The sequence below is a fragment of the Eucyclogobius newberryi genome, unplaced genomic scaffold (genome assembly GCF_026437365.1).
Source record: "Eucyclogobius newberryi isolate DKJ021-1_F unplaced genomic scaffold, fEucNew1.0.hap1 SCAF_12, whole genome shotgun sequence".
NCBI lineage: Eukaryota > Metazoa > Chordata > Actinopteri > Gobiiformes > Gobiidae > Eucyclogobius > Eucyclogobius newberryi.
Window position 1 is genome coordinate 36078509 of NW_027315746.1, and position 27850 is coordinate 36106358.

The 27850-nt window shown below is 47.9% G+C and overlaps 2 protein-coding genes across 5 annotated transcripts in view; one reads left to right on the plus strand and one right to left on the minus strand.

The window, feature by feature from the left end:
- Nucleotides 1–3522, minus strand: part of mrpl37 (mitochondrial ribosomal protein L37) — an 18130-nt gene extending 14608 nt beyond the window's left edge. The window contains exon 1 of the mRNA XM_072441953.1: nt 3051–3522. Coding sequence (XP_072298054.1) covers nt 3051–3426 — 376 coding nt within the window. The 5' untranslated portion in view covers nt 3427–3522. The remainder of the gene's footprint in view (nt 1–3050) is intronic.
- A 12735-nt stretch (nt 3523–16257) lies between these two features.
- Nucleotides 16258–26265, plus strand: LOC140356766 (casein kinase I-like). Of its 4 annotated transcripts, none has more exons than XM_072441954.1 (11): nt 16258–16632; nt 17355–17424; nt 18112–18260; nt 18392–18626; nt 18707–18792; nt 18864–18948; nt 19703–19848; nt 20009–20089; nt 21058–21135; nt 24981–25087; nt 25655–26265. In XM_072441954.1, the coding sequence occupies exons 1-11, from the start codon at nt 16378–16380 to the stop codon at nt 25707–25709; spliced, it is 1347 nt and encodes a 448-aa protein (XP_072298055.1). In that variant the 5' UTR covers nt 16258–16377; the 3' UTR covers nt 25710–26265. The 4 variants fall into 4 exon arrangements, with proteins under 4 accessions (XP_072298055.1, XP_072298056.1, XP_072298057.1 ...); XM_072441957.1 differs by having other exon boundaries at nt 16267–16632; nt 19700–19848; XM_072441955.1 differs by lacking the exon at nt 21058–21135 and having other exon boundaries at nt 16260–16632; nt 19700–19848.
- The last annotated feature ends 1585 nt before the right edge of the window (nt 26266–27850 follow it).

A 27850-nucleotide genomic window follows, 5' to 3' on the forward strand; every position in this document is an offset into this window, starting at 1 on the left:
GGTCAGGCTCATCCTGAAGGTCAGGATCATCCTGAGGGTCAGGCTCATCCTGAGGGTCAGGCTCATCCTGAGGGTCAGGATCATCCTGAGGGTCAGGCTCATCCTGAAGGTCAGGCTCATCCTGAGGGTCAGGATCATCCTGAAGGTCAGGCTCATCCTGAGGGTCAGGATCATCCTGAGGGTCAGGCTCATCCTGAAGGTCAGGCTCATCCTGAAGGTCAGGATCATCCTGAAGGTCAGGATCATCCTGAGGGTCAGGCTCATCCTGAAGGTCAGGATCATCCTGAGGGTCAGGATCATCCTGAGGGTCAGGCTCATCCTGAGGGTCAGGCTCATCCTGAAGGTCAGGCTCATCCTGAAGGTCAGGCTCATCCTGAGGGTCAGGCTCATCCTGAAGGTCAGGCTCATCCTGAGGGTCAGGCTCATCCTGAAGGTCAGGCTCATCCTGAAGGTCAGGCTCATCCTGAGGGTCAGGCTCATCCTGAAGGTCAGGCTCATCCTGAGGGTCAGGCTCATCCTGAAGGTCAGGCTCATCCTGAGGGTCAGGATCATCTAATAAAGCTCAACCTCAGCACTTTTGTTTTAACAGCTCAAGTGTAAAAAAAGCTGTGAATGTCTTTAATGTGCTCATGTCTTACATGTGCTCATGTCTTAAATGTGCTCATGTCTTACATGTGCTCATGTCTTTAATGTGCTCATGTCTTACATGTGCTCATGTCTTACATGTGCTCATGTCTTAAATGTGCTCATGTCTTACATGTGCTCATGTCTTTAATGTGCTCATGTCTTACATGTGCTCATGTCTTACATGTGCTCATGTCTTAAATGTGCTCATGTCTTACATGTGCTCATGTCTTTAATGTGCTCATGTCTTACATGTGCTCATGTCTTAAATGTGCTCATGTCTTACATGTGCTCATGTCTTACATGTGCTCATGTCTTAAATGTGCTCATAGTGTGCAATGTTTAAGTCAATTTTAGTCTGACAGTTCAATCCTATTAAAATGATTGAGTTCATCCAGTAAATGAGCCTGGTGTGACCAGAGGCTTGACCCCTACAGAGCACGTACACTACAGAACACGTACACTCCATAGCACGTACACTACAGAGGCTTGACCCCTACAGAGCACGTACACTACAGCGCACATACACTACAGAGGTTTGAGCCCTACAGAGCACGTACACTACAGAACACGTACACTACAGAGGCTTGACCCCTACAGAGCACGTACACTACAGAACACGTACACTCCATAGCACGTACACTACAGAGGCTTGACCCCTACAGAGCATGTACACTACAGCGCACATACACTACAGAGGTTTGAGCCCTACAGAGCACGTACACTACAGAACACGTACACTCCATAGCACGTACACTACAGAGGCTTGACCCCTACAGAGCATGTACACTACAGAACACGTACACTCCATAGCACGTACACTACAGAGGCTTGACCCCTACAGAGCACGTACACTACGGAGCACGTACACTACGGAGCACGTACACTACAGAGCACGTACACTACAGAGCACGTACACTACAGAGCACGTACACTACAGAGGCTTGACCCCTACAGAGCACGTACACTACAGCGCACATACACTACAGAGGTTTGAGCCCTACAGAGCACGTACACTACAGAACACGTACACTACAGAGGCTTGACCCCTACAGAGCACGTACACTACAGAACACGTACACTCCATAGCACGTACACTACAGAGGCTTGACCCCTACAGAGCATGTACACTACAGCGCACATACACTACAGAGGTTTGAGCCCTACAGAGCACGTACACTACAGAACACGTACACTCCATAGCACGTACACTACAGAGGCTTGACCCCTACAGAGCATGTACACTACAGAACACGTACACTCCATAGCACGTACACTACAGAGGCTTGACCCCTACAGAGCACGTACACTACGGAGCACGTACACTACGGAGCACGTACACTACAGAGCACGTACACTACAGAGCACGTACACTACAGAGCACGTACACTACAGAGCACGTACACTACAGAGGCTTGACCCCTACAGAGCACGTACACTACAGCGCACATACACTACAGAGGTTTGAGCCCTACAGAGCACGTACACTACAGAACACGTACACTACAGAGGCTTGACCCCTACAGAGCACGTACACTACAGAACACGTACACTCCATAGCACGTACACTACAGAGGCTTGACCCCTACAGAGCACGTACACTACAGAACACGTACACTCCATAGCACGTACACTACAGAGCACGTACACTACGAAGCACGTACACTATAGAGGCTTGAGCCCTACAGAGCACGTACACTACAGAGCACGTACACTACAGAGCACGTACACTACAGAGCACATACACTACAGAGGCTTGACCCCTACAGAGCACGTACACTACGATGCACGTACACTACGAAGCACGTACACTACAGAGGCTTGAGCCCTACAGAGCACGTACACTACAGAGCAGGTACACTACGGAGCACGTACACTACAGAGCACGTATACTACAGAGCACATACACTACAGAGGCTTGACCCCTACAGAGCACGTACACTACGATGCACGTACACTACGAAGCACGTACACTACAGAGGCTTGAGCCCTACAGAGCACGTACACTACAGAGCAGGTACACTACGATGCACGTACACTACGAAGCACGTACACTACAGAGGCTTGAGCCCTACAGAGCACGTACACTACAGAGCACGTACACTACAGAGCACGTACACTACAGAGCACGTACACTACAGAGGCTTGACCCCTACAGAGCACGTACACTACGAAGCACGTACACTACAGAGGCTTGAGCCCTACAGAGCACGTACACTACAGAGCACGTACACTACAGAGGCTTGACCCCTACAGAGCACGTACACTACGATGCACGTACACTACGAAGCACGTACACTACAGAGGCTTGAGCCCTACAGAGCAGGTACACTACAGAGCACGTACACTACAGAGCACGTACACTACAGAGCACGTACACTACAGAGCACGTACACTACAGAGCACGTACACTACAGAGCACGTACCCTCCATGGCGTTGGTCCGCTGGTGGAACAGGAAGCACGGCTGCTCTTGAGCCAGCGGCATGTCACTGAGCGGCGGGCTGCGGTACCACCGCGGGTCCTGGTAGTCCCTCTCCCAATGCGGTGTCTCCGGTTTGGCCAGCCCAGGGACAAAGTGCATCTTGTCGCCGTAGGTGACCATCTCCAGGCCGGGGATGTGCACCCTCTCCCGGGGCGCTTTAGGCGGAGGCGGCGCCCGGGCTCCGAGGCGGCGCTGGAGGCTGAAGTGTCTGCGGGAGGAGGCTCCATGTGCGACCAGCGGCCTGGCGGCTGTCAGCAGCCCGGCTTTAGTGCAGCACAGGCCCGCAGCTCTCAGGCTCCGGGTCGCCTCTGGAAACATGTCTCACAAGAGGAAGGTTAGAGTGTGTTTGAGTTCAAACTGCAGCGGATCCCGTGACCTGAAAGTCTGTCAGAAAAAAAGCAGCCGACAGGAGGCGGCCATGTTGTTTCTTCTTCACCGTCAGTGTCCGTACTCAACAAGCTCTGTACCGCCCTCTGCTGGACACGCTCTGTACCGCCCTCTGCTGGACACGCTCTGTACCGCCCTCTGCTGGACACGCTCTGTACCGCCCTCTGCTGGACACGCTCTGTACCGCCCTCTGCTGGACACGCTCTGTACCGCCCTCTGCTGGACACGCTCTGTACCGCCCGCTGCTGGACACGCTCTGTACCGCCCTCTGCTGGACACGCTCTGTACTGCCCTCTGCTGGACACGCTCTGTACCGCCCTCTGCTGGACACGCTCTGTACCGCCCTCTGCTGGCGTGATGACGAGCAAGGCAAACGTTTCTTTAAGCCTAAAGTAATTGTTGCAAATGATCTGTTACAAATTAAGTTTAATAGTGGCTGATATATCAAGAGCTAATTAGGTTAATTAGTATATTAAAGTTCAGCAACACCACAAAATACACTTAAACAACAAATGGGTGAATAGGAGCATGAAAAAGATTTATCATTGGGCTGCTACATGCCCCATTTAAAACAAAAATAAAAACAAATATAGCCGCAAGCGGCAATGATCGGCCCTCGCCACACCGCCGCCACGCCGCAAGAGGAGGGGGCGCTAACGCGCCCCAATTGTCCTTTTATTACGCCTACTGCTGAATCTGTGACGCTGTCACATCTTCTCCCCTTTGTTTTACATCAAAAAGCAATTTTATTTCGAATTCTTGGCAAAATGTGCGCCGTGACTCTTTGAATAAAAATGTGAATAACTTTTGATGGTTCACACCTGAAGATGAGTCTCACCAAATTTCATGTTGAACGACGAGTTTGTGAAAGTCTAAAGTGTAAACATGTTCTGGCGATTTCCCCATTGGAATAACATGGGAGGTTTCGGTCATCGTTACAGCAAAGCCATAACAATTATGACATGGGTCTCATTTACATTTTTGATGGGGCCAAAATTGAGTTTTGTGTCAAATTTCAGATAAATTCGCAAAACTGAACATTTAACCTCCATATAAACTCTGTAGGGGGCGCTGTGGCGCCAAATTAACTTATTTCACTTCAAGTAGGTTTAGGGCAAAGAGTTTAACAACTGATTCTAATTTGACGCAATTCGGACTTTATCTGCGCAAACGGCAGAAATGTTAAATTTGGGAGATTTCTGAAATTCTAGCTAAAGTTTGCGGCTTCAATGTAATTTGGATTACTTTTGATGTCCCACTCCTCAGTAGCATTTTCACCAAATTTCAGCTTTTTAGGGCCAACGCCCTGGGAGGAGTTCGTAAAAGTACGACGTTTGGAAAAACTCCCGAGTCATGTTTAGCCATTTTTGAACCAATATGGCCGACATTTGGTTGGGCGGACGGCGTTGCCGTAATAATATTTTTTACTTCTCTTGTCAAGATCTACCTCTGCACCAAATTTCATGATTCTACGATCAGATTTTTTTTGGGTCATTTCCTATCTCAATGCATTTTTGGTACATTTGGGGGCGCTGACGCGCCAATTTTTGTTATTTTAGAAAAGGGAAATAGCCAGAATGTAGAGAGGCACGATTTTTAGAGGTGTGCAAATTTTTGTGACTTTTCGTCAATGTTCACTGGGTGAAAAATAGGGGGGTTGGTCCCGAGAAGAAGAAGAAGAAGAAGAAGAAGAAGAAGAAGAAGAAGAAGAAGAAGAAAGAATAATATTCCGATGCGAAAACAATGTTTCCCATTTTTCAAATATCATAAACTATACATTTTCGGAAAGCGCTCGCGCTTTTCCTACCTCATGGTGTGGGTCCCTGGTCACTGACGGGTACTTTCGTTCATTTTGAGTGGGCTCCGCCCACTTTGTGTTTTTGGCCCTCTATACAGTAATAATGTTCAAGTTTTGCATTACATGTTTATATGAACGGAACATGCAAGAGACGGGGAACGTATTCGTGAGCTACTTAGCGCAAATGAGTGCTTTATATGGGGATCCCAATGTAAAGTGCTCGTTTAGTGCGCACTTTTGCACGGGCTTTGCCCGTTTACAACGGTAATGTTCCATTTTCCTACTACTAATTAGTCTGCACGGGGCGTGCATGAGTGAAGGAGTGCATTAGTGAGTGTTTGCGCTCGATTTCGTGCGCACTGCGTGCGCACTTTCGCAGCCGTGCTTCGCACGGCCTTACGAGATTAATAGGCCTCTCGCCAGCTTGTGGCGCTCGGGCCTAATTATACAGATGGTTAACTCTCAACATGCAACATGAGGTCAAAATAAGGAGCTCCACAGGGCTGTGTACTTTCTCCCCTGCTCTTCTCCCTGTGACAAACTGCTGCACCTCCAGCCACGACTCTGTAAAACTGATCAAGTTTGTGGACGACACCACCCTCATCGCCATGACGACACCACCCTCATCGCCATGACGACACCACCCTCATCGCCATGACGACACCACCCTCATGGGGCTCATCTCAGACGAGGATGAGTCTGTTACAGGAGGTGGAGCGGCTGGTGTCCTGGTGCAGCTGCTGATGTCCTGGTGCAGCTGCTGGTGTCCTGGTGCAGCTGCTGCAGCTGCTGGTGTCCTGGTGCAGCTGCTGATGTCCTGGTGCAGCTGCTGGTGTCCTGGTGCAGCTGCTGCAGCTGCTGGTGTCCTGGTGCAGCTGCTGGTGTCCTGGTGCAGCTGCTGCAGCTGCTGGTGTCCTGGTGCAGCTGCTGGTGTCCTGTCCTGGTGCAGCTGCTGGTGTCCTGGTGCAGCTGCTAGTGCAGCTGCTGCAGCGGCTGGTGTCCTGGTGCAGCTGCTGGTGTCCTGGTGCAGCTGCTGGTGTCCTGGTGCAGCTGCTCCTCCTTCCTCTGCGTCACACACTCTCTCCTCCTTCCTCTGCGTCACACTCTCTCCTCCTTCCTCTGCGTCACACACTCTCTCCTCCTTCCTCTGCGTCACACACTCTCTCCTCCTTCCTCTGCGTCACACACTCTCTCCTCCTTCCTCTGCGTCACACTCTCTCCTCCTTCCTCTGCGTCACACACTCTCTCCTTCTTCCTCTGCGTCACACTCTCTCCTCCTTCCTCTGCGTCACACACTCTCTCCTCCTTCCTCTGCGTCACACTCTCTCCTCCTTCCTCTGCGTCACACACTCTCTCCTCCTTCCTCTGCGTCACACTCTCTCCTCCTTCCTCTGCGTCACACACTCTCTCCTCCTTCCTCTGCGTCACACACTCTCTCCTCCTTCCTCTGCGTCACACACTCTCTCCTCCTTCCTCTGCGTCACACACTCTCTCCTCCTTCCTCTGCGTCACACTCTCTCCTCCTTCCTCTGCGTCACACACTCTCTCCTCCTTCCTCTGCGTCACACACTCTCCTCCTTCCTCTGCGTCACACACTCTCTCCTACTTCCTCTGCGTCACACACTCTCTCCTCCTTCCTCTGCGTCACACACTCTCTCCTCCTTCCTCTGCGTCACACACTCTCTCCTCCTTCCTCTGCGTCACACACTCTCTCCTCCTTCCTCTGCGTCACACACTCTCCTCCTTCCTCTGCGTCACACACTCTCTCCTACTTCCTCTGCGTCACACACTCTCTCCTCCTTCCTCTGCGTCACACACTCTCTCCTCCTTCCTCTGCGTCACACACTCTCCTCCTTCCTCTGCGTCACACACTCTCTCCTACTTCCTCTGCGTCACACACTCTCTTCTCCTTCCTCTGCGTCACACACTCTCCTCCTTCCTCTGCGTCACACACTCTCTCCTACTTCCTCTGCGTCACACACTCTCTCCTCCTTCCTCTGCGTCACACAGCTCGCGCTCTCCGGAGGGCAAAGTATATACAGTATATACAGTACACACATACAATGAAAATCAATGCTAAAAAACAGACAAAAACACCCAAACAAACCCTGAGTGACATGTTGCTATGGTTCCCATGGATGACTATGGCCGATCCAACATCATACTCCGCTCAGGGATTCATTGAGATGGAAGTAGGATTTCTATTGTCGAATCGCGCTCTCAACATGAACATCCTGGTGGAGCGGTCAGATCCACTGACCCACAGGTTTGTGGTGCGATCGCAGCTGCCTCAGGTGAATACTGCCGGTGTGTCCTTGTGCAAGACACGTAACCCGCCTGCGTCTGCGCACACTGGTCTGTGACTGGTTCCCTGATGTAAAGCGGTTAAAGTGCCTTGTGGGCAGAAAAAACAATATATAAATGTAACCATTTACCATTTATGAGCAAGTTTACAATGGAAGGATAAATATAATAATGATCCTGAACCAACTCAATATGATTAAACTCAACATTTGATTTGATTTTTCTTTGACTCAATCTATTTCTGAAACTATCAGAGTCAACACAAGTGATGCTGAAATATCTGCATATTCTGCAAATAAACTCCATGTAGCTGCCGCTATAAAACTGAACTGTGATCATATCTATTGTATCCACTCATCTATTTATCGCTGCAATGAAAGGCCCTGTCCCTGTCCGCACAAGATGATAGATAAAAACTGGACCAACTGGATCTTAATTTTATTGTTATATTTTTGGGAAGAAGAGGGTGCACGGTGGCAAAGGCGGTTAGCGCTCTTGCCTTCCAAGAAGGAGATCATGGGTTCGATTCCTGGACCAGACCAACATCACATGATCTCTCTGGGTGGAGTTTGCATGTTCTCCCCGTGTTACCGTGGGTTCTCTCCGGGTTCTCCGGCTCCTCCCACCGTCCAAAGACATGCATGTGTTAGGCAAAATTGGTGACTCTAAGTTGGCCTTAGTGAATGAATGTGAGCGTGAACTGTCTGTAATATCTGTGTCTCTGTGTTGGCCCTGCGACAAGTTGGCCACTGTCCAGGGTGTACCCCGCCTAAGGCCCGAAGTCACTGGGATAGGCTCCAGTCACCCGCGACCCCGAAAGGGAACAAGCGGTAGAAAATGGAGAAAATGGATGGATTTTTGGGAAGATTGAAATTCATATTTTCTCCAAAATCACACACTTAAAAAAACAAACTGGGATATTTATTGATCATATTATTGATCACAAATTAAACCTGTGTACTGATTATCAGAAAATAAAACAAGTTTAAAAAAGTGAATCTACAAAAATGAACTTTTGGGTCTGAATCTCAGTGTGCGCCACTTCTCTGGCGCAGCTCCGGATTCACGGAGCGCGTTACGCGGCTCCGCGCGGCTCCGCGCGCTGTTCTGAGCGTGACTTACGCAGATGTCGTTGTGACTGTGGCGAGCCTTGCAGCTGGTTAGCCAAACATCTCCAGCAAAAAGACATGAGCAGGAAAACCAGACGGAGAAAAACGGAACACTTCAGCCTCAAGTAAAGAAACCACCGAGTAAGTCACTTTATTTTGAGTAAGTTAGCGTGTATTTTAACTTTGATCTCGTCATCTTTGCCATCCCGTGACAAATAGCCCGATTTCTGAATGACTGTATGGGCACAATTTCAGCGTTAGCAGCAAAGGCTAGTTAGCTGTGATGCTAAGCTATATTAGCCTCGATGAGCGGCTACTTCTTTACAGCAGATGCTGGGAAGTTGGTAGCTGAATTTTGCAACACATTTTCTATTAACTTGGCACACGTTGCTATCAGCTTTGCAACTTCATATTTATTGTGCTTGTTTTACTTTCCCGAGGTGGATTAAACGTTCTTAGAGCTGGTAATGTCGAGGTTTAGGCCGTCAGACTGGCCCATACACTTGTGTTGTGGCCTAGCTTGAGCCAAACTTCCTGCGTCGCACAGCTCCGCGGCTTCTAACTCATCCTCAGTGACATTTACTCATGACTAAGACTTCTCTGTGAACGTGAGCCGTTCACACCACACCACATCTACACTCTCCACGTCCATTAAAGGCTCTGTGCTCGTTTGCTGCATGCTATTCGCTAAGGTTAGCTGTGATGCTAACTGTAGCCATTTTCTTCCTTCGGAGCGTTTTGCCTCGGCTCTGTTCGTGCCGCGGTGGGTTGGACGGGATTGGAGATGGTTTTGTGATGTTTGCGGTGTTTCTGATGTGACGTGGTGCGTGAGATCGCGGGAGAAGGCTCCGTGAACCGTGTGGGTGGTGAGAGCAGCGGGCCCGTGTCTGTGGAGCTGACACCGCCATCCCCCAAACATGCACCATCCACGTCCTCCTGCACTTTCTCCTGCCTCATTCTGCCACATTCTGCCTCATTCTGCCTCATTCTGCCTCATTCTGCCTCATTCTGCCACATTCTGCCTCATTCTGCCACATTCTGCCACATTCTGCCTCATTCTGCCACATTCTGCCTCATTCTGCCACATTCTGCCACATTCTGCCTCATTCTGCCACATTCTGCCTCATTCTGCCACATTCTGCCACATTCTGCCACATTCTGCCACATTCTGCCTCATTCTGCCACATTCTGCCTCATTCTGCCACATTCTGCCACATTCTGCCTCATTCTGCCTCATTCTGCCTCATTCTGCCACATTCTGCCTCATTCTGCCACATTCTGCCTCATTCTGCCACATTCTGCCACATTCTGCCTCATTCTGCCACATTCTGCCACATTCTGCCTCATTCTGCCACATTCTGCCTCATTCTGCCACATTCTGCCTCATTCTGCCACATTCTGCCTCATTCTGCCACATTCTGCCACATTCTGCCTCATTCTGCCTCATTCTGCCACATTCTGCCTCATTCTGCCACATTCTGCCTCATTCTGCCACATTCTGCCACATTCTGCCTCATTCTGCCACATTCTGCCTCATTCTGCCACATTCTGCCTCATTCTGCCACATTCTGCCACATTCTGCCTCATTCTGCCACATTCTGCCACATTCTGCCTCATTCTGCCTCATTCTGCCACATTCTGCCTCATTCTGCCTCATTCTGCCACATTCTGCCACATTCTGCCTCATTCTGCCACATTCTGCCACATTCTGCCTCATTCTGCCACATTCTGCCACATTCTGCCTCATTCTGCCACATTCTGCCACATTCTGCCACATTCTGCCACATTCTGCCTCATTCTGCCTCATTCTGCCACATTCTGCCACATTCTGCCACATTCTGCCTCATTCTGCCACATTCTGCCTCATTCTGCCTCATTCTGCCTCATTCTGCCTCAGACTCTCAGAAACGACTCAGAATGTGGCACTGGCAACACAATCACACCTTTAGTCACATTGTATTAGCATGAAATACACATGAATTACACATGAATTACACATGAAATACACATGAATTACACATGTATTACACATGAAATACACATGAAATACACATGAATTACACATGAAATACACATGAAATACACATGAATTACACATGAATTACACATGAAATACACATGAAATACACATGAAATACACATGAATTACACATGAAATACACATGAAATACACATGAATTACACATGAAATACACATGAAATACACATGAAATACACATGAATTACACATGTATTACACATGAATTACACATGAATTACACATGAATTACACATGAATTACACATGAATTACACATGAAAAACACATGAAATACACATGAAATACACATGAAATACACATGAAATACACATGAATTACACATGAATTACACATGAAATACACATGTATTACACATGTATTACACATGAATTACACATGAATTACACATGAATTACACATGAATTACACATGAATTACACATGAATTACACATGAATTACACATGAAATACACATGAAATACACATGAATTACACATGAAATACACATGAATTACACATGAAATACACATGAAATACACATGAATTACACATGAAATACACATGAATTACACATGAATTACACATGAAATACACATGAAATACACATGAATTACACATGAAATACACATGAAATACACATGAATTACACATGAAATACACATGAAATACACATGAAATACACATGAAATACACATGAAATACACATGAATTACACATGAATTACACATGAATTACACATGAATTACACATGAAATACACATGAAATACACATGAATACACATGAAAACACATGAATTACACATGTATTACACATGAATTACACATGACATGATGAATACTGATGTCAAAGTGCTGCTCACAGACACTGAGGCTGGAGTGGCACAATACATCTCACAAGATTTGATATTGCAGTATTAATTAAACATGTCACTATATCCAGGTCGAACATTGGACAGAAATGTACTGTTTTTAAAATGAAATGTTATAAAAGTAAGTTATTCATGGTTCTAGGTTTTCCTTATTAAAATCAGCCTGTTGTTTAATTTGACACAGTCTGACTCCTAAGTTGAGGCATGTACAAGTTTGGTTAGGGACATTGTTGTGTCAGAAAGTGTATTAAATTATCACAATATTGTTTTGCATTATGTCAAAACATTGCGTTATAACAGCCAATATTGTGCAGCCCTAGTTAAGGTAGTATATTACATTTTTACGTAAAAAATGCATGAAATAATCAGAGCTACAGTAGTTCCACATAACTCTGTGAAAGGCTGTTGTGTTGTTGTTGTGGTGGTGTTGTTGTGTTGTTGTGTTGTTGTTGTGGTGTTGTTGTGTTGTTGTGTTGTTGTTGTTGTGGTGTTGTTGTGGTGTTGTTGTGGTGTTGTTGTTGTGGTGTTGTTGTTGTTGTGGTGTTGTGGTGTTGTGGTGTTGTGGTGTTGTGCAGTCGGATGAGGACAAGCCCTCTCAGCATAAAAGAACCACCTGTAATTTGGACTAATACTTTAATTGGCAGAAGCTTTGTTACAATTTCCCATGAAGAAATGTAAGACTGAGTGTCGCTTTTACAAATTGAACCTCTAAATGAGATATTGGGACGCACCTGAGAAAAGGAGTTCTTCTGATGTGATTATTTCAGTCGGGAAAACCAGGAAGAGTCAGAGCATTTTTCTTTATTGACTGCTCCAAATAATGTGTGTCTATGCGCGTGTGTCTGTGCGCGTGTGTCTGTGCGTGTGTCTGTGCGCGTGTGTCTGTGCGTGTGTCTGTGCGTGTGTCTGTGCGTGTGTCTGTGCGTGTGTCTGTGCGTGTGTCTGTGCGTGTGTCTGTGCGCGTGTGTCTGTGCGCGCGTGTGTGTGTCTGTGCGCGCGTGTGTCTGTGCGCGCGTGTGTCTGTGCGCGCGTGTGTCTGTGCGCGTGTGTGTCTGTGCGCGTGTGTGTCTGTGCGCGTGTGTCTCTGTGTGTGTCTGCGCGTGTGTCTGCGCGTGTGTCTGCGCGTGTGTCTGCGCGTGTGTCTGCGCGTGTGTCTGCGCGTGTGTCTGTGCGTGTGTCTCTGCGTGTGTCTGCGCGTGTGTCTGCGCGTGTGTCTGCGCGTGTGTCTGCGCGTGTGTCTGCGCGTGTGTCTGCGCGTGTGTCTGCGCGTGTGTCTGCGTGTGTGTCTGCGCGTGTGTCTGCGCGTGTGTCTGCGCGTGTGTCTCTGTGTGTGTCTCTGCGTGTGTCTCTGCGTGTGTCTGCGCGTGTGTCTGCGCGTGTGTCTGCGCGTGTGTCTGCGCGTGTGTCTGTGCCTCTGTGTGTGTCTGTGCGTGTGTCTGTGCGTGTGTCTCTGCGTGTGTCTGCGCGTGTGTCTGCGCGTGTGTCTGCGCGTGTGTCTGCGCGTGTGTCTGCGCGTGTGTCTGCGCGTGTGTCTGCGCGTGTGTCTGCGCGTGTGTCTGCGCGTGTGTCTCTGTGTGTGTCTGTGCGTGTGTCTCTGTGTGTGTCTGCGCGTGTGTCTGCGCGTGTGTCTGCGCGTGTGTCTGCGCGTGTGTCTGCGCGTGTGTCTGCGCGTGTGTCTCTGTGTGTGTCTGTGCTCTCATATTGGGCACTTAAACATATAGATGAGTATAGTATAGTGTATAGTATAGTATATAGTATAAAGTATAGTATAGTATATAGTATAGTATATAGTATAAAGTATAGTATAGTATATAGTATACTATACTATATACTATAGTATATACTATAGTATATACTATAGTATATACTATAGTATATAGAGGAGCTCTCTGCCCTGAACCGTGGGTACATGGGTTATTTAACCTGTTACATCTTCCTGTGGCCGGCGCGCATTTTCCAAATTAGAAACGTTCTCTTACATCATCACTTTTATTTCCGTGGTCAATACCATAAGTTATACATCATTTTAAAGCTTATTTTCTCAACAAAACGAATATGTCATTGATTTACAGTGAATAATTTGCCCCAAGAAGCAATTGCCAATAGTTTGTGAGAAAGTCTCAACTTTTACAAAGGCATGTCCTGTTTGCTGTTTATGACGGACGAAACGTCTTTAATTCTGTCCATCCTTGTGCTCAGTCTGTCCGTAAGGAATCATTGAACAACAATATACACTTGTATTTTTTACTGAAGTTTTCCGATTTCCAGATATTGTCAAGTAAACAAAGTTTTCTTCTCTGACGATGGTCAGGATTAAGGCTCGTCCTGCCCTGTTTGACTTATAAGATGGTGTTTGGCATCGATCTTTTCTTCAGACTGTTTCCTACAGAATGAGACCATCCACCATCTGTCACCGGTTTGTTCTCTACAGCCTCCGGAGGAAAAAATGCGCCACTTCCGACGCGCAAAGCTAATGTGTTTTTAGCCACATATCTAACGTTAGCAGTGACTTAGCGGACTTTGATTGACGTATTATTCTAGCCAATAAGAATAGCTTTAGAATGGTGGGTGGGACTAAGGGCTTCCTCACACAGAATCGTCTCTATTTACGTGCTAAAGACAGTCAGAGTCTAGATTTATGGGCAGGAGGCGACTAGAACACGCATTTTGTTAGATATATGTATTATATCAATACAAAAATAAAATAAAAATATTATTATATATATATATATATATATAATTTTTTTTTTTTTTTTTTTTTTTCACCTTTTTATATGGGAAATTCATGGGTAACCTCATATTCACACATTTTCACATTCATTGTTTTTAGCAGTTATAATGGGTATTGGTGGTCTACAAAACATCAAAATGTATGTTTTATGATCATAGAGGAGCAAAAATTGTAATAAAACAGTTTGGCACAGTTGGCACATATTTGGCTCACACAATATACTTTTTGATACAAAAAGGTCAAAGCACCAAAATGCTTCTGTTCCTAGAGATCTGAAACTTGACACAGTTGTTGTCATGACAACAGCATGTACAGTGAACAGCATAAACACAATGAAGTATGTCCTGCTCAGGACCATTACAAATAGACAATATTCAGGAGAGACTAAAAAAGGATGTTTTGTTTATGTTTGGACCTCTGTAGTGTAAGTTCTGAAGCCCTGACAGTGTGACATGTGCACATCTGCAGAAACTAGAAGGCCTAAGCTTTCTAATGATGCATCACACTCACATGTGGAACATAAGATCCTCTTTTAATAAGCAATGACATTTGGGTCCAACCATTGTGCACAGGGCGAAATACATGGATGGAACAGGTTAAACATTTTATTGCATATTTACTGCCCGTTTGTTTCCAGAATGTGAGAGAGAATCCTAAAGCTGTGGGAAATGTGTGGATATTAAAGGATTATCTTATCTTATCTCATAATCCTCTGTGGGGACCATAAGAGATGAAAACCGCTGCACTTTTGATATGTTTGGTTTGACCTACGGCGCGTCCATGTTTGCAGATGCTCTATGTGGTCAGCGTGCAGACCGGCTGGGTCGTGAGTTAGGAGTGTATGATCTAGTGCCGACCCCCTGGCTGCGGCGACACGGCACGCCCGGGGCAGCAGCGGTCAAGATATTTTGAGTGACGGGTTGTGGTCAGAAGTTTGGCCCTGGACCAGAGTCCGCCTGTTGGTGACCTGGGACATGGACCCTTCAGGACGATGTGTGTAGAACTGTTGCGCACGACTTGTGTTCACATTCTAGCACGTTCATTTTTATGGAGCAGCAAGGAAAAAAAACTATTTGTATCATTTGTAGACAACGCTGTAGAATTTGTGGCGCTTGGTGACACAAAACGGTGTCAAACGGTTGTTGCTATGCTTATAGTGCATTATTGTCCAAAATAACCTTTGAATTCTTAGCATGTAGGCTAACTTCTGTGCTAACTGTAAGAATCCACACCTAACAGTGCCACCTCCAGTCTGCTCTGGTGCTACTCACATGTGGTCCAGAGGTTTTCAGCCACCAAAAAAGCTCAGGTTATTGTAAATGGTCTCTGTGTTCTCAGTGTAACGCTGCTTATTGATGAAAGATGGATTCTGTTTAAGATCTCGGAACAACATCTACTCATTTTCAACTTTTATTTTTCAATTTTCATTCATGAACTGCAACTTGACTGATGTAAAACTCTGGTACCAGCTTCCCAAACTAGTCACATCATACACATATATATATATATATATATATATATATATATATATAAAGTTTCCAGAATGTTCGCCTGTCTTGTTATGATCTCATTTCTCTTACAGGAGGAACCTCGATGGTCAGACCTCCTTTTGGACCTCTGAAACGACTCGTCACATGGCCACACTCCGCTGCGTCGTGGTGGAGCCTGGAGCTAGCACAAACGCTCAGATTTACATTTTAGCATGTTAGCATACGGCTAGCTGCCCTCCATCTCCATCTCTGGCCCCTCCAGGGGGAGATCTCATCTTGGTACCGCTGCCCCAAACCATTTCATCTCATTTGGTTTCTTCTCACTCATCTTCAACTTTAGTTTGTGGCACTCACTGATCCAGTCCCATCTCCTTTTCTTCAAAATACATAACCATTTTTTGTCTTCAGACCCTTTCTATCCACCTAAGGACAAACAAGTTTATTCTCCAGATTTAGTGAGTTTGAACGCCTTTTCTCTGAGGCCGCGAGACGATCCTTCAGGTGGTCATTTGGGTTGCATGGAATTGGCTTAACCGTGGAGAAGCCGGGCTACCACAAGCTGATGGACTTTGACAAGCGCGGAGTGGGTGGGGGAGGAGGGGGAGGCGGGGGTAAGGCGGAGGCAGAGGATGGCAAAAGGATGTCTGGGAAAGCGGGCAGCCGCTCGGGGCACAGCGGCCGCGGCACAGGCTCTAACTCCGGGGTGCTCATGGTGGGGCCCAACTTCAGGGTGGGGAAGAAGATCGGCTGTGGGAACTTCGGGGAGCTCCGGCTGGGAAAGAACCTCTACACCAACGAATACGTGGCCATCAAGCTGGTGAGATGTTCTACTGTTTGACCTCATGGGGTTATTTGTCGTAGTTAAGATGAGCTTTTGATATGAAATGATTATGAAAATACTCATTCAAAATACTTTTGAAGTACTTAAAGCGACGCCACAGACATAACTCTGGAAGTGGCATGAGTCCATGGACATAGAATGCTAAAGATATACGTCTAATACACAGCGTGCAATATTCTATCCAAAGGACTCCTCCAGGCCAAGTACGAGTCAGGTTTGTGGAGATGCAGCTCGCTCACAGTAAGGACACATGTTTTAAATGCAATAAAACAACAAACATGTATTTATTTGAGTCTTATTTTTGGGCCAAAATGTGATCCCTGTGATCATTTTCTTTGTATCATCGTTTATGAATTTCAGTGAAACTTTTCCAAAATGTTTTATGGAGCTATAAGAATAGGATTTACAAGATTTGCTGCTTTACTGACGTTTTGAAACTGTATTTTTGTCAGTAAAGAGCACTAGCCATTTGTTGTCAGAAGGAAAATATCCCCCAGATCCAAAGAGATGACTTTGTGGTGTTTAACAGTGAAAGGTCCTGCACGTTGCCTCTCCCAATATAAAGTTACAACTGGAGCTAAATGCACTCTCAAAAGGCAAATCTTGTTGCAGACGTAGGATTAGTGAAGTCAAACCAAGCCTGGTGCTTTTAACGTGTCTAATGAAACTGAGTACTAAATAAAACCCTCTTTTTCTAGGAGCCAATCAAGTCTCGAGCGCCACAGCTTCATCTAGAATATCGCTTCTACAAACAGCTGGGAAGTTCAGGTGAGGCCTGCTCATCGAAGTTACAGGACCTGTGTGGGTTTAGCCCCTTCTCATGTGGAACCCTGACAGAGAAACTGACTTCCAAATGTCTATAGTTTCTAATGTTCCAAAGGACAAAGAGAGAACTCAAAACAACACAGCAAAAAGCAGATACAAACACAAAAGAATTCTTCTCCAAACTCTTGTGATGAAGGGCTGTATTTTCTCCGATTCTCACTCATGCTTAGCAAAACAAAGCTAGCACACATTAGCATCAGCGGTTTCCAAAGCATCTGACATGACCCAAACCTGTCCCGTTACAAAAAGGCACAATTCTAACATGAAATGGTGTAAATGCAGAAAAAGTGACTCTAGCCTCATCTCACTGCGCCACAAACCTGGAACACTTCTTGTGCTGGGATCAGTCTCATTTTTAGGTTTGACTTACTATGTAGCAGACGTCTGTGAGCCCTGATCATGGAAGATGCGTTCTACCATTAACGGAACCGTCCCAAAGAGCTCTAAAGTGAAGCGTCTGGGAGGCCCGGCTCGGACATGACATGTTAGAATGTGACCAACACGTTTGGACAGTTCAAATAGAATGGTTCTGCCATATGTTTTTTAAGCAAATGAAAGACACGAATTGTCCATATAAATACTGCTATTGTAGGACACTCTGTTAAGAGTCATGGAAATGTGTGTGTGCAGAGGGCGTCCCGCAAGTCTTCTACTTTGGCCCCTGTGGGAAGTACAATGCCATGGTGCTGGAGCTGCTGGGGCCCAGTTTAGAAGATCTGTTTGACCTCTGTGACCGGACCTTCTCCCTCAAGACGGTCCTCATGATAGCCATACAGCTGGTAAGAACATTTACGTCCTCTATTGGAATTTGAGTGTGTCTAGTGCTGCTTTCTCGTTAGCGTGCTGTTCGATACGAGCTGCGTTCTAATGTTCAAGCGTGAAGGAGATCACATTTTTCACTCTTCCTTAGATAACCCGTATGGAGTTTGTGCACACTAGAAGTCTGATCTATCGAGACGTAAAGCCAGAGAACTTCCTGGTTGGACGTCCTGGCTCCAAACGGCAGCACACCATCCACATCATCGACTTTGGCCTGGCAAAGGAGTACATCGACCCCGAGACCAAGAAGCACATCCCCTACAGAGAACACAAGAGCCTGACCGGAACAGCCCGATACATGAGCATCAACACACACCTGGGCAAAGGTGAGACGGCCGCCACAGCCACTAGGGGGCGCTGCACTCGTACACACATGATGCAGACGTTCAAGCTGATTGTGTTTCAGAGCAAAGCCGGAGAGATGACCTGGAGGCTCTAGGACACATGTTCATGTACTTCCTCAGAGGGAGCTTGCCCTGGCAGGGACTCAAGGTGAGGACTCGGAACAGCACCCGCCACACCCGCCACACTGAACATAACACTGGCTGTGCTGTGTGTTTCAGGCGGACACTCTGAAGGAGCGATACCAGAAGATAGGAGACACAAAAAGGGACACGCCCATAGAAGTCCTCTGTGATAGTTTTCCAGGTAAAATCACCTCCTGTAGATTACATATGCTGTGACTTACCGTATTTTCTGGACTATAAGTCGCATCTCTTTTCATAGTTTTAGCCAGGGTGGGACTTATACTTATATTTATATACTTGTACTCTGGAGTGGCTTATATGTGATATTATTTGTTATTTTCACACTTGCAACCGCATTTCAATATGGTAAATTGTGAAATAAAAGTCCTCACCACAAAATAAAACAAAAATATTTTTGTGTAATATTTAACCTAGTTGTCTTTTCTTTTTTTCCTCTGTTTTTATTTTTTGTCTAGTTCAGTTATTAAAGGGACTGTACCTGATTTGTACTGTTTTAAAAGGTTAAAACACTTTACAGCTCCACATGTGTATCTCATTCTAAATATGCCCCTGGTAAAGCTAACAAACATTAGCATGCTAATGCTGCACTTCCCCTGCTTCTCGGAGAATATCAGATTCAGAGAAAGTGCTGTGGTCCCATTTACACCTGAATAGATGCTGTTACAATATATCAGTGAAATTCAGGTAAACTGATGTAACTGTTACGTTTGATCTGGATAAAGAATGTAAAACGAGCTAAGTTAAAAAACCGTAAAGGCAAGGAATGTTGTATTGCTCGGTTAAAGCAGAAAAGCACGTTTTAAGGCTTTGTACTTGAATTGGTCGCCCCAGCTCTCAAAGGCCAGCAGGGGGAGTAGGTCAGCCAGTGTTGCAGATTGTGCTTGTGTCTAAACTCGCTGTGTGTGCAACAGAAGAAATGGCCACGTACTTGCGATACGTGCGGCGCCTGGACTTCTTTGAGAAACCAGACTATGACTATCTGAGGAAACTCTTCACGGACCTCTTCGACAGAAACGGATACATCTTCGATTACCAGTACGACTGGACCGGGAAGCCTCTGGTGAGTGGCACAGAAACCCTGATCTGTTTGAGAAGTAACCTCGTGTTCATTATGATTTATTACATTATGATTTATTAGTACACGTGTAAGCACACACACGTGTACGTACACGTGTGTGCTAAATATGGCATGAAGGGCTAATTCTGTGTGTCTTGTGCAGCCCACGCCCATCGGCCCAGTGTCCACAGAGACGCCCCTGCAGCCTAGCAACCGAGAGAAGGCACCGCAGACCAAAAACCAGGTGAGCACGCGATGGCAACAAGCAACGCACAACAGGACAAAGCATACCTGGCAGCACACAAGTACTCATAGTTTTTACAATAAATCTTAACATTTACAATCTGTAAAACACTTTCATTCCTGTTTATAGATGAGTATCCTCGATACTGCTATCGATCCGGTACATTAACAGTATTCTTAGCAGTACTTTTACCAGTATTTGATGCAGGCAGTGTTAACGGGCCATGTCTGAAAGTATTTAGAATGTCTCTTAAGATGCTCCTCAAATAGTTAATTGACCGGAACAGTTGAACAGAAGTGTGTTCCATTGCACTATGGTTCTGTACATGACCCCTCTCTTTGGAGCACTGTGCCCCGTCCGCTCACACTGCAGCGGCCCCGCCCCAGCTGCTGTGTGGCTCACATTAGGTCTGGGGTTCTGTGGTGCTGTTGTGCTGTTGTGGTCACATGTTCACACCATAACTGATCATTAACACAGGACAAAGGCTCTGGCGTCCGGCGAACATTCCATCCTTACTCCTCTTCATTACCCAGAATGCCTGCGCTGACTGCAGGGGTCATTGTAGCGGGCAGTGGAGGTGTAGAACAGCCTTGTGTTCAAACCCTGCCCAACACTAGAGGGCAGTAACTCTGTTTTTGTAAAGTATACGCAGTACATTTTAGCAATAAGGCCACATGTCGGTGTAGTCCCTCATTCGTCCAGGAGTGTTCCATTGAAGAAAAAAGTTCAGTTGTAGTCATCTGGACTTAGTTTAGAAAAAACTACTAGTTTTTGCTAAACTGAGTCCAGATTATGTACAATCCACGTACAACATCTCATGCTTCACTTTTGAAGATCATGGAGGATTTTAAAGGCCACTCACAATAGCAAATATTCAAGGTTTTATTCCACCCGTGCTCTGACTTGGCCTTCTTTCACTTCTCTCTCTGGTCCCCTTCTCTTTGGGCCCCTGTGGATGGCCCCTGTAGTTGGCAGAGGAGAGAGGGTCCCAGCCCGCTCCAGTGCCCCATGGCCTCACTGCTGACAGGTTGGAAGGCTCGGTGCAGGTACTGAGCGTGCTGTCTCAGGTGTGTTTGTGTCTGCTGCTGCCCTCTTCAGCCCTGTCAGGGGACTGCTGCCCTCTTCAGCCCTGTCGGGGGACTGCTGCCCTCTTCAGCCCTGTCAGGGGACTGCTGCCCTCTTCAGCCCTGTCAGGGGACTGCTGCCCTCTTCAGCCCTGTCAGGGGACTGCTGCCCTCTTCAGCCCTGTCAGGGGACTGCTGCCCTCTTCAGCCCTGTCAGGGGACTGCTGCCCTCTTCAGCCCTGTCAGGGGACTGCTGCCCTCTTCAGCCCTGTCAGGGGACTGCTGCCCTCTTCAGCCCTGTCGGGGGACTGTTGCCCTCTTCAGCCCTGTCAGGGGACTGTTGCCCTCTTCAGCCCTGTCAGGGGACTGCTGCCCTCTTCAGCCCTGTCAGGGGACTGCTGCCCTCTTCAGCCCTGTCAGGGGACTGCTGCCCTCTTCAGCCCTGTCAGGGGACTGCTGCTGTTGCCCTCTTCAGCCCTGTCAGGGGACTGCTGCCCTCTTCAGCCCTGTCAGGGGACTGCTGCCCTCTTCAGCCCTGTCAGGGGACTGCTGCCCTCTTCAGCCCTGTCAGGGGACTGCTGCTGTTGCCCTCTTCAGCCCTGTCAGGGGACTGCGGCTGCTGCCCTCTTCAGCCCTGTCAGGGGACTGCTGCTGTTGCCCTCTTCAGCCCTGTCAGGGGACTGCGGCTGCTGCCCTCTTCAGCCCTGTCAGGGGACTGCTGCTGTTGCCCTCTTCAGCCCTGTCAGGGGACTGCGGCTGCTGCCCTCTTCAGCCCTGTCAGGGGACTGCGGCTGCTGCCCTCTTCAGCCCTGTCAGGGGACTGCGGCTCCTGTGCACTTTATCAAGGGAGTGTCTACAGAGCCGCGAAACTGCCATGTTATTCTGTGCCGCGGCTCCTGAAACTGCTGGGCTATTTGACCGCGCCGCGGCTCTGCAGCCACGGCCCTTCATCAAACACACAAAGGGTTTTAGAGTGGTCCTGTTTCTGGACTCTATCGAGTTTATTTTCTTCCCTAAATTTAGGAGTAAAATGCAGTTCTAGATTCCAGCTTACTCTCGTCTGTACTTTCCTCTGCTGATCATATTTCCCTGTGTCAGTAGCTGCTCTACAGACTTCTCTAACTAAAAGCAGTAGTGAAGCAGATGTGCGTGTCACATGAAGCATACGCTCATACCACATGGGTGTTCTATGAACGGACATGACCGCAGAAGGACAGTGTCATAGGAAGATGATAAATGCTCAGCTCCTCTGTAAAGGTCTGATCAGGGCCTGTGTGCACTGTGTGTTCGTCTGCATGTCCCTCTGTCCCTCATCTGACCAGGATGGCTGCGCTCTACAAACGCTCTGAGTCATCTAAACACTATTTTTGAAATCGAGACGTTTCCAATGCCATCAGTCATTTTTAAAAAGATTCTGGCTTTAGCCTTTAGACAGGACGGCTGAAGCATGAAATGGGGAAGAGAGGGTATAGACATTCATCAAATGGTTCAAGGCCCAGGAGGCCAGCTCATGGCCCTGCTGTGGTAGTAACTGCACATGTGCCACTGCACCTCAGGTGACCACCTGTCCCACGATATGTCCCGCCTTTTCATAGATAAAAAAGAAAACAAAGCTCATGTTGCGTGTGTAGGACAGTGTCATTAACACACACTGAATATCAGTTTTCAGTCAAAATGCAGTTGGTTAAGGCATATTCCCTTCAGAGAACTTAGTTTCAGAGGGGAGGGGCCAGTGAACAGAGGGGAGGGGCCAGTGGATAGAGGCTAGTGCTGCGTCGCATCTGTCCCGCCAAATCCCATGACCTGTCTCACTATTGAGACTTTTTGAGGTGGTCACCCTAACTGTACCAGCACCTGTTGTCATTTTCAATCTGAAGGCACTAGTCTGAGAAGGAGGCATTTAAAGGTGGACTAAACAGTTCCACCCACAGCCACATGGCAAATAGAGCGGCAGGGGGGGCACAGATGGAAGGTGAGGGGCGGGGTCAAACTCCTGGCTTGGAAGAGCCGACCGCCAACACGGGAAACTCGGGCGGAAGTGTTGGACTCTGAACGTCCACGTTATGTCCCCATGACGGGCTTTGTGTGGGACTGGAGGACACACTGATGTGTCTATTTCACAAATAAAACATGTTCATGCCATAATTCTCCTTTTATATTATAAATCATGACGATGTAAGCTATACTACTTTGCAAAATATCTAAAATAGTCTATATAATAATCTATCGGCACATTACGACTCATTACCTCGTGTAATTCTATCACAACATGTGTTCCACATCTTTAAGAATCCACAGAGAGCATCAGAGTGAGACCATGTGTATGTCAGAACTACCACCCAGGCGCCCTGAGGCTCTCTGTGACAGGTACACCCAGGCGCCCTGAGGCTCTCTGTGACAGGTACACCCAGGCGCCCTGAGGCTCTCTGTGACAGGTACACCCAGGCGCCCTGAGGCTCTCTGTGACAGGTACACCCAGGCGCCCTGAGGCTCTCTGTGACAGGTACACCCAGGCGCCCTGAGGCTCCCTGTGACAGGTACACCCAGGCGCCCTGAGGCTCTCTGTGACAGGTACACCCAGGCGCCCTGAGGCTCTCTGTGACAGGTACACCCAGGCGCCCTGAGGCTCCCTGTGACAGGTACACCCAGGCGCCCTGAGGCTCTCTGTGACAGGTACACCCAGGCGCCCTGAGGCTCTCTGTGACAGGTACACCCAGGCGCCCTGAGGCTCCCTGTGACAGGTACACCCAGGCGCCCTGAGGCTCCCTGTGACAGGTACACCCAGGCGCCCTGAGGCTCTCTGTGACAGGTACACCCAGGCGCCCTGAGGCTCTCTGTGACAGGTACACCCAGGCGCCCTGAGGCTCCCTGTGACAGGTACACCCAGGCGCCCTGAGGCTCTCTGTGACAGGTACACCCAGGCGCCCTGAGGCTCTCTGTGACAGGTACACCCAGGCGCCCTGAGGCTCCCTGTGACAGGTACACCCAGGCGCCCTGAGGCTCTCTGTGACAGGTACACCCAGGCGCCCTGAGGCTCTCTGTGACAGGTACACCCAGGCGCCCTGAGGCTCTCTGTGACAGGTACACCCAGGCGCCCTGAGGCTCTCTGTGACAGGTACACCCAGGCGCCCTGAGGCTCTCTGTGACAGGTACACCCAGGCGCCCTGAGGCTCTCTGTGACAGGTACACCCAGGCGCCCTGAGGCTCTCTGTGACAGGTACACCCAGGCGCCCTGAGGCTCCCTGTGACAGGTACACCCAGGCGCCCTGAGGCTCTCTGTGACAGGTACACCCAGGCGCCCTGAGGCTCTCTGTGACAGGTACACCCAGGCGCCCTGAGGCTCCCTGTGACAGGTACACCCAGGCGCCCTGAGGCTCTCTGTGACAGGTACACCCAGGCGCCCTGAGGCTCTCTGTGACAGGTACACCCAGGCGCCCTGAGGCTCTCTGTGACAGGTACACCCAGGCGCCCTGAGGCTCTCTGTGACAGGTACACCCAGGCGCCCTGAGGCTCCCTGTGACAGGTACACCCAGGCGCCCTGAGGCTCTCTGTGACAGGTACACCCAGGCGCCCTGAGGCTCTCTGTGACAGGTACACCCAGGCGCCCTGAGGCTCTCTGTGACAGGTACACCCAGGCGCCCTGAGGCTCCCTGTGACAGGTACACCCAGGCGCCCTGAGGCTCTCTGTGACAGGTACACCCAGGCGCCCTGAGGCTCTCTGTGACAGGTACACCCAGGTGCTGTGATCTTAGATCTAAGGCTGTATTCTTGAGTTTGTGTCCTTGGCCTCGGTCCAGGACTAAATCACTGTCTAAACTGTTCATCAGGTGATGAATTCCACCAATGGGGAGCTGAACACAGACGACCCCACAGCGGGACACTCGAATGCACCAATCACAGCCAACGCCGAGGTGGAGGTGGCTGATGATACCAAGTAAGAAAGCACAGCGGCATGACCTTTGACCTCTGCCACTTTATTCTGCTTATTGGTCTTTAAACTCACTCTGGTGTGGAAGAACTGAAAGTGACTATCCACTGCCAGGGAAGTACAAAGGGGGAATAAACGGGGGCTTTGCCCGACATGCTAATGTGACACTTACCGCCAATTAAGCAACATTTGACTCTCACAGACGCCTCTCTATGACATCAATATCCTTTACTCTTTCAACATGTCAAAGTGAAGTCTGAGTTTGTGAAAACAGCTCAGGTTTATTCACAGTTAACCACTAACGCATCAGAACATCGCGGTCCACTGACTTACTCATATTTAATATGTTAATATGATCACGGCAGGTTTCAGACTAGAATGTTGGGCTACAACTGACAAACATTTGAACTGTTCCTGGCTTAAAGCTAACGACTAGCATGGTTCAGTTCAGTAAATGACTCAAACTGGGGAATGTCGGGCACAAAGCTATTACATGGGTAATTTAGCATATAATGTGTCCTTTAATTTGATTTGTGGGCGTGTCACGTGGGTCAAACTCTGCTTGTGTTTCAGGTGCTGCTGCTTTTTCAAGAGGAGGAAGAGGAAAGCTCTCCAGAGACACAAATGAAGCTCTGCCGGGGCCTTCTCTGTACCTGTCTCTTGTACCTGTCTCTCACACACGCCCTCAGTACAGGGGCCCAGAGGCTCCAAAAACCTGCCTGTCCCGCCCTGGACACACCCTCCACTGAGGAGCTTTAAGTGCAGATAATTTAAAGTGGATTCACGGCGCGGTGGACGCAGTCTTCACCACCAACAGCTGAACATGAATGAACAGTTCTGTGTCGACTGTGACTTTTTTATTTTCAGATGATCTTTTCCTCACTGACTGGTTCAGAGGAGTTATTCTGGAAAACGGGACACGTTACAGACATGACTCTGCAAAGACTTCACCTCAAGTTCAAATGTAGACTCTGGGGCCAACTCAGAACTGGAATCTCTTCTCAGAAGGAGCGCGCTCACGCCCAATGAAACGTGTAAGATGTTTATGGAAGAGACTGTTTTAATTTGTCACTAAACCTTCTGGAACCTTCACTCTGTCTTTTCGGTTGCTCCAATGTTTGTGTTTTGTAGCTTCTTAGTGTGTTTCCTCCAAATGTAATTTTTTAAATAACTTGTATTTTTAATTTTCTTTGTTTTTCTTTCTGGGTTGGAGGCTCGAGCGGTTTTCTCCAGTGAAACAACCAAACAGAATAAAAGTCATGAACATGTCGGAGGCTTAAATGAGCTCTTGTTGTCAAAGACCAGTTCAACCTGATCTGCATCATCACTGTTCACACACACCACCTCAGAAGGTTGGGCCTGGACAGTGACGGGAGGCCGAGGGGACGTGCCGGGGGGACGTGCCGGGGGGACGGGGCGGTGGGACGGGGCGGTGGGACGTGCCGGGGGGACGTGCCGAGGGGACGTGCCGGGGGGACGTGCCGGGGGGACGGGGCGAGGGGACGTGCCGGGGGGACGTGCCGGGGGGACGTGCCGGGGGGACAGGGCGGTGGGACGTGCCGGGGGGGTGGGACGTGCCGGGGGGACGTGCCGAGGGGACGGGGCGGCGGGACGTGCCGGGGGGACGTGCCGGCGGGACGTGCCGGGGGGACGTCCCGGTGGCTCCGGTGCAAACTGTGGTGGTGGCGTTCGTGTGTTGGGTTCTGTCCTTGGTTCACGTCTTTAACAATTGTCCAGTGTCGCCGTCTTTGATTAAAGAGTTTTATCTTGACCATCGTTGTCCAAACCACAGGATTGTCCCTTTTCCTTCATTTGAACAGTGTTTGACTAAATATTCTGGACATCAATTAACCCTAAATTACTTGACTCGTTTAAATATTTTTCAGATTTTCTTCTGGTGTAAAGCAGAATAATCTCTTTTTTTAACCTCATACTTGGATATTGTCATAGTGAAGGTGAAGTCTCCTCTTAAAACTTCTGTCCTTCAGTTTACACTTGTTCTTCCTGATCCTCCATGTTACAACTGGTTTTGATAATGACTCGAGGCAATTGACTTCAAAACACACAATGTTCCACTTTTCCTGTGTCATTCTCAACACTTGCATGTGCAACTTTAGCTGTTTAAGGATTCTTTCAATCTATTTCTTGTTTCAGACTTACACAAAACCATTACACAAGTTCTGTTGTTTTGAAGTATTGCACAAATGTATAATGGAAGAGAAACTTTGACTATGGAATCAAAGCAGCTGAAACTATTTTTGATTTTAAGGAAGTTGAGGCACCGAAACTGTCAGCTGCAGCTGGTTATATGATCACTGACTAAATGAAGTTAAGAAGGTTGAACTTGATTGTTCATTGTTGGGGTTTGTTGCCACTATCATGACATAAGCCGCTTTATTATGATCACATGACACTCAAAGATGCTCAATCATGGCTTTTACTGGACAGTGGCTTTTTGGGCTGAATAAGTAGAAACACCATAAGATAATTATCAAACTACAGAGGAGACGATCAATAAGAGGTCAAGTTTAAATAAAATAATATATATTAATAAACGCAGCCACCAGAGTCTGTTGTTTAAATATTTTTCTCCAACTTTTATATTTTATTTAGAATGGAATTATTACTTTTGTATAATTTATTAAATCCAAAGTACAAGTAGCTACAACCGTGATTTAAGAGCGAAACAAAGACATTTAAACTGTAATTGTCCTGCCACATCTGTCTGCATACTTCCTTGTCACGTGATTGCCGCGTCGTGATTGGCCT